Genomic DNA, 7,177 nt, shown 5'->3' with positions numbered 1-7,177 from the left:
GCGCACAGCTGTCAATCAAATCTGACACAACCAAATATGGGCATAGTCGTTTTCCTTAATAGAATAAAATCCGATGAGTTATAAAAAAATTCACCCCCCCCCACAGTGTGAGGAGAAGGGGCCGTCAACTTCTCAGATACATCTCGTTTTTTGAACCAGGCTGTAAACATGTTGATTCCTGTGGTAAAAACGGGCTTTTTTGGCTGTGGGCTTATGGCACTTCCGGCGCTTCTGCAGCCAGCCTCAAGAGGAACCTCGAGGAACTGCAGTTTTTTGTACTTCCGCATAGGCTTCATTTTTCGAGACCGGAGGTTGCCCCTTGGGTGTAACAGAGAATCTATTGTTCTGAAAAGATGTCTGGGGTTGTGAATCACCCTTCAATTTGTGCATGGGCTACATTGTGAATTCACTAACCATGTGCTGTATTCTATTTGCTCTCTCAGCTTTGTGGTTGGCTCAGACGGCTACGTCTATGAAGGCAGAGGTTGGAATCACCTCGGCACACACACCAGGGGGCGCAACTCCAAAGGGTACGGCGTGTCAGTCATCAGAGACTACACCTCAAGCCTGCCCTCTCGTCACGCCATGGACCTTTTGCGTCATCGTCTTGTCCGATGCGCAGTAGACGGAGGGAAACTTGAAGCCAACTTCACCATCCATGGCCACAGACAGGAGGTAAACTACACCACCTGCCCCGGAGACGCATTCTTCTCAGAAATCAGAAGCTGGGAACACTTCAGAGAATGACAAGACAACCATGATAAGCTCAGCATCCTTAAACATTTATGTTTCTTCAAGGTATTACTGCCGGCTGTTTGTTTTTCTTAAAGGAGCAGTATGTAACTCTGACACCTAGTGTTTAAAACGGGTACTGCAGTCCAAATTCTAAACATTGTAGAGAGCTGTCAAATTCTAAACATTGTAGAGAGCTGTCAAATTCTAAACATTGTAGAGAGCTGTCTCCCCCCCCCCCCCCCTCCTCTCTAGAGTCAATGCTCACGCAGGTCACCATGTGGTGGACTCTGAAGCTTCAGTGTTTATCCAGCTCTGCATGGGTCTGTAAACCTTTCTGTGTTCTAACCTCTCTCCATTTTTCAAAAGCATCTCCAATATTGATCCTAGTTTGAGCACGTTTCTGCTCGTGGAGCTTATTAGAAACATGCAGAGGCTTTTTAGGTCGGGTACAATCACTTCTATCTGAACCACTTCTCTTGCCCGCTTCCATCACTGCAACACCTGTTGACCTGATAACTGCTCTCATATCTGGCAAACCGAGGGGCGTCCAAAACGGCCGTGTGGGGGCGGGTCCTTAAAACCACCTACCTTCTCTGGTCCAAACAAATCCAGAGCATTCAGGAGCAGAATCTAAAGTTAGAAGGAGGACATACTGGCTGCTGAATTGTTGTCAGAGAAGCCAGCACTTCAACATAGCATGTTTCCTTAATGTCTGATCATATAGTAAGCTCACGTTATCATATCAGTCAATAGATATCTTACAAACTGCTCCTTTAACTTTTCTATAACAAAATCTTTTTCTGGTTAAGCATACTGTCTTGTAATTTTTTTTTTTGCTATTTTTAGTTTTCAGTGCATTTTTATGTAATCATGATAACTGTTTTGTGAGATGTTGATCTAGAACGATTATCTCGGTCCTTCTCTATGTCACAACCATCTCATTCCTCCTCTTTATATTTTACAGGATTTGGAGAAAAGAACAGGACAAGACACAGAACTCACCAACCTTATTAAATATGATTGTTTCTTATACCTGTCTCTTTATTGTGTTTTACACTTACAGGAGTTACATGTAGTAAAATTAACACAGAGAGATCCATTTCTGCATTTCTAATGTTTTGTTTTAGAGTCGGTCGTCTTCTAACAAGAAGGTCGGGGGTTCGATCCCCAGCTCCTGCAGCTACATGTCCGATGTGTGCAAGACACTTAACCCCAAGTTGCTCCCGCTGCTTAGTCGACCAAATTTGCTTCAGACTAGGGCGATAGTTTGAGCCCTAATGCATGAGTCCAAGGTTTGAGAAAAACCCAAATAGGACTCTGAAAGAGGAACCCACCAGACCACCTACTCAGCCACAATATTTTCACATAAATCTTTGCTCTAACATGACCCTAAATGTTACCTCCCACGCTGGCACTGAAGATGACCTGATCGGTGCTGCTTTACTCAACAGACTGTTTGCTTTGTGGAGTTCATTGTACCATGGGAAAACCCAGAAAACAAACCTCCTTACACAAACAGTCAGGCAGCCAAACGTTCAGAGTGACGCTGAACCAGGGAAGCTGCAGGTCTGAAGAGTTACACAACACTAGTTTAATACACACATTTGACTTCTTAAACAATTGTTTACACAGCCCAACATGTCTACAGTTTTTGCAATGAATGTTTTTCATTAGGTTGATAAATACTCAATACTGCAGAATGCTTTTATAGCTTTTATATGATTTTTTAACACATTCAGGTTGTGCATAAGAAGCAAATTCAGTGAGTTGTTCATTTCATGGACATGAGCACCATCTGCAGGTCCAGGGTGATTAGTGACACACACCATCAACCGCACACTGCAGCTGCAGAGACCAGGAAACCAACCCATTTCCTCCTCATGCAACCTTACACTTTTTCTCCACTACACTTAAAGGACCAATCAGTAACATATCTACTGACTGAAATGATAAAGTGACCTTACTATATGATCAGACATTAATGAAACATGCTATGTTGAAGTGCTGGCTTCTCTGACAACAATGCAGCAGCCAGTATGTCCTCCTTCTAATTTTAGATTCTGCTCCTGAATGCTCTGGTGATACAAGTATTTCAGCTCAAGTAGAAGAAAACAGGAGGCAGGAAATAGTGCATCAGACAGGCTTGGGGTGCTTGGTTCAGAAACTCACAGTGAAAGTGAAAGTGAGCCTAACGTTTAAACAAATGAACCAAAGATAAGACAGAGACGCTGTGCTGTGGCTGCAGAGAGATCACCAGAGAAGAGAACAGGAGGAAAAAGGTTGGTGCTTTGTTATTTACTTACTGATTATTTTACTCACAGTTTCATATTTATGAGACCACTCATAAGAATCTTAACACAAGCTGAGACGTCTTTAAGTTGTGTCTTTAGCATCACAGCAGCTTCAATTTGAACACATCGATGGTGTGGCCTTTAAAACATGTCACAATGGTTTTGCTCACTCAAAAACAAAAAAACAAGTGCAAAAGGAAGACGTACTTGCATGGCAATAATGAGATATTGATTACATGAATATTATCTGCCACATCCAGACTGAGACTTACTTCTCATACTCTCTAAAGGACTCCAACGACTTTTTTATTCTTTTATTGACAGTGTGCAGGACCAGGCTCAGTTGGATCTCAGCTTCACGTGAACTGCAGTGGATACCATGGGAGGAAACTGTAAGTGTCTGTTTGCCTGTAATAACGAGAATGTTTGAGATCTTGACTTATTTGTCTTGTCACCTCGGGATATCAACTCTGACGTCTTCTCAAAGTCTTGATAAATGAACTCGTTATCACAAGTGTGCCAATCACGATCCTCCAGTGTTAAAATGAAGCCAGTGCAGAAATGGAAGTGTTGACAACTGGAATGTGGGGAATACAGCGTATTATCCAAGTGGCAACCTCCGGTCTTGAAAAATGAAGCCAATGTGGAACTGCAAAATCCTGCAGTTCCTGGAGTGTCCACTAAAGGCTGGCTGCAGGAACACAGGAAGTCACATACACACCCATTCGAAAAAGCCTGTTTTTACAGCAGAAATTAACATGTTTACAGCCTGGTTCAAAAAATAAATATGTCTGATTAGTTACTGTCATCGTGGCACACACTGTATGGGGGGTGAATGTTTTAAACGGCTCCGTTTTGATTTTATGAATGATATGTGTTATTCATAGTTAGGCGTGTAGCTGACCTGATTGACAGGTGGGCGTGATGTAACGGCTTGTCAGGAGGTTTAAAACCCGCCTCAGCTCCAGCTCTCAGCCTGTCGTTAGGTTGACTGAAAGTTAGACTGTGACAGCATTTCCAGCATGGTGGCTGCTGCTGCTGATGAGACTCCAGAGCCCCCTGCAGGAACAGAAGGGTGATGTCACTCAAGCTTCAAACATTAATATTTACAGATTATGATATTTGAACAAAGTCACACCGCCAACTACTGGCCTGGCATCTACACTACAGTGTTTCTCAGTCCTTTTATGGGATTTGTGTGCACAGCAGTTTTCATCCAAACGTCATCCTCTGGAGGCAGAACATTTTTGAAAGTTTAAATGTAAAATTATTCTTTTTTATGTGTAAACGTGGCCTTAATGTGTGTTATCACATGCCCGTATTTAAGAAGTTGTTAATATGTCAGCTGAATGTAAGATGAAATATGTTTCCTGTGAGTCATCACTCTTGCCTTCTTGTTTGTTGATGAAACACTCTGAACATTAGCGTCCTCAAGCAGTGAAGAGGAAGATGATGACGGATATGGAAACATTATGGACGTTAGAGCTACTGGAGCTTCAAAGGAAACAGCTCGGCAGGACAGGTTGCTATACTCTGGTAAGCGCGGCAATAAAGAAACACGAGCTGACTTTGACTAAGGGTTGTAGCACTAACGCTGTGTTTCCTGTTTTCTGTGTCTCTTCTGTCTAAAAGGTGAGGAAGCGTCACACAAAATGGCAGAGTATGATTTGGACAGAATGAAACAATACAAGTCTAAAATCAAGAGTGCGGCAGATAAATATGACATCGATCCAGCTCTTATTGCTGCCATCATCTCCAGAGAGTCTCGGGCTGGAAATACAATCAAGAGTACTGGAGGCTGGGGGGACTATGACCAGAGCCGAAGAGCGTACAACGCCTTCGGACTGATGCAGGTTGTAATTAATGCTTCTGTTTATCTCACATCATCATCATCATCTACATCCTCAGATGGAGAGACATTTACAGCAGTGCTCGTCCATATGTTGTAGGTTGATGTCAATCCAAAGGGAGGTGGGCACAAGCCAAGGGGTGCATGGGACAGCAAGGAACACCTCTGCCAAGCCACGGGGATCTTGGTTGATTTTATTGAAAAGATCCGGGACAAATTTCCCGACTGGAGCAAGGAGAGGCAGCTCAAAGGTTTGTTGTACTGAACCGGGAGTCTTGCACACACCTGAACATGTCTTCACACGTTACTTACCGTATTTTCCGCACTATAAGGCGCATCGGATTATAAGGCGCACCTTCAATGAATGGCCTATTTTAGAACTGTTTTCATATATAGGGCGCACCGGATTATAAGGCGCATAGAATAGAACGTGTTTACAACTGAACAAGGCTGGGAGATATTGTGAATATATAAAACTACGTTTTATACGTAGTGCATTCACAATAACTCAACGTTGTTCAAACGTTAATGTGCATATTCACAATATCTCCCAGCCTTGTTCAGTTGTAAACACGTAAAAGAAACATAGTCTGATACCGCTAATTCAAACGTTAGTGCATAACTCAACATTGTTCAGTTACGTATAACATGTAAAGCTCACTTTTTCAGTTCATTCCCCGTCCACGAATCCCTCGAATTCTTCTTCTTCAGTGTCCGAATTGAACAGTTGGGCGAGTACGGCATCCAACATGCCCGGCTCCCTCTCGTCATTATCTGAGTCAGTGTCGCTGAGCGCCATGTACGACCAGTATGGATCAACCAATTAACCAATTGATCCATATATAAGGCGCTCCGGATTATAAGGCGCACTGTCGTTTTTTGAGAAAATTAAAGGCTTTTAAGTGTGCCTTATAGTGCGGAAAATACGGTATCTTTGTTTCCTGTTTGTATTCCATTCTGCAGGAGCAATTGCAGCCTACAATTGTGGGGATCGGAAAGTCGATAGCTACCGGGAAGTGGATAAAAACACAACAGGCAAAGACTACTCCAATGACGTTGTGGAAAGAGCAAAATGGTACAAAAGAAATGCAGACTTTTGATGGTTCGCAGCTTTTCCGATCCAAAAAATGTCCTGCAAACTCTGAAGGAAATACTCTGTAATGTTTTCCTTTCCCTTGCAATACTCGCACTTAATAAACACGATGCAACGAACATGAGTTTCTCACCTTGTTTGAACTCTGATTGGGACATTTAAAAGAAAAGAAGGGACAATAGAAATCTCAGAACCCATTGGCAATCGTCTGACAAAAGCGCTGTTCAGATTGCCGTTTCAAGCCGCGACAATATTCAGTGCAGGAAGAGGCAGAAAACTCAAAGAGCTTATTTGAAGCCAGTACAAAAAATACTGTGTATAAAAACTTCTGATAAAACCATGAATAAATGGATAATGAGTAATAGCAGTTAAATATTGTTTCAGGCATTTTACTAGCAGCAGGTTTTTGACAGATGGGAATTATTCCATAATTTGCTGCCTCTAAATCAAATCGAAAACTGACTTCTGAAAGTCAAACATTTCGGAGGATGAAGAACTAAAGCTTCACATGTTGAGCATGACTGGACCTGGGAATTAAAAATAAAGTCACTCTTGAAGTGCTCAGGGATATTCCCTTCACTCGATGTTTTAAAAATAGAAACACATATTTGAGAAATATTGACGTTATAAATGTTGAGAATCTGGAGCTTCTGAAACAAAGGAGCAGAAGAAGCACGGGACTCTGTTCGCCATCCTGACAAAGCGTCTCTGGAGGAGCAGAAATGTATGGAGATTCGAAGGAAAAGTACTAGCCCAAACTACATCACAATATGCATGATATGAATAAAGTAGACTGTAATAACGAGTAAGGAGACAACTGGAGGTGACGAGATGATTGACCCTTCGAACGATACCAAGAGATTTGTTTATTTTTTTTGCTAACCCAACTCAAATTCTCATCAACAGAAACTCCCAGAAATCTCGTAGATGATACCTGGGACATCTCAAAGGAATCTATGTTGAAATGGTCTCTATTGTAATTTTGGACAAATCCTTAGAATATCATTTTTTTTGCCACTGAAAATGACAGTTTGATTTTTTTTTTAATTCAAAGGTAATTTATTCAATTTAAACAATTTCAGATAATCAGTTAAACCAATATTAGCATCCCTCATCAACATTTGAATGAGAGAGAACAAAGGTTGTGCCATCTGCAAACATTATTGGAGACAGAACGTGTGAAACATTATGCAAATCATTGATATAGAT

The 7,177-nt window shown here is 41.8% G+C and overlaps 1 protein-coding gene across 1 annotated transcript; it reads left to right on the top strand.

The window, feature by feature from the left end:
* Positions 1 to 2,732: 2,732 nt before the first annotated feature.
* LOC110003710 (lysozyme g) lies at positions 2,733 to 6,087 on the top strand. Its single transcript, XM_020659260.3, has 6 exons — positions 2,733 to 3,014; positions 3,351 to 3,418; positions 4,452 to 4,562; positions 4,659 to 4,879; positions 4,976 to 5,126; positions 5,839 to 6,087. Exons 2-6 carry the CDS (start codon positions 3,406 to 3,408, stop codon positions 5,973 to 5,975), a joined length of 633 nt encoding a protein of 210 aa, XP_020514916.2. The 5' UTR covers positions 2,733 to 3,014; positions 3,351 to 3,405; the 3' UTR covers positions 5,976 to 6,087.
* The last annotated feature ends 1,090 nt before the right edge of the window (positions 6,088 to 7,177 follow it).

Source organism: Labrus bergylta, chromosome 1, assembly GCF_963930695.1.
Source record: "Labrus bergylta chromosome 1, fLabBer1.1, whole genome shotgun sequence".
In the NCBI taxonomy this organism is placed as follows: domain Eukaryota; kingdom Metazoa; phylum Chordata; class Actinopteri; order Labriformes; family Labridae; genus Labrus; species Labrus bergylta.
The sequence above is the reverse complement of the archived record's forward strand: the minus strand, read 5'-3'. Positions and strand labels throughout refer to the sequence as shown.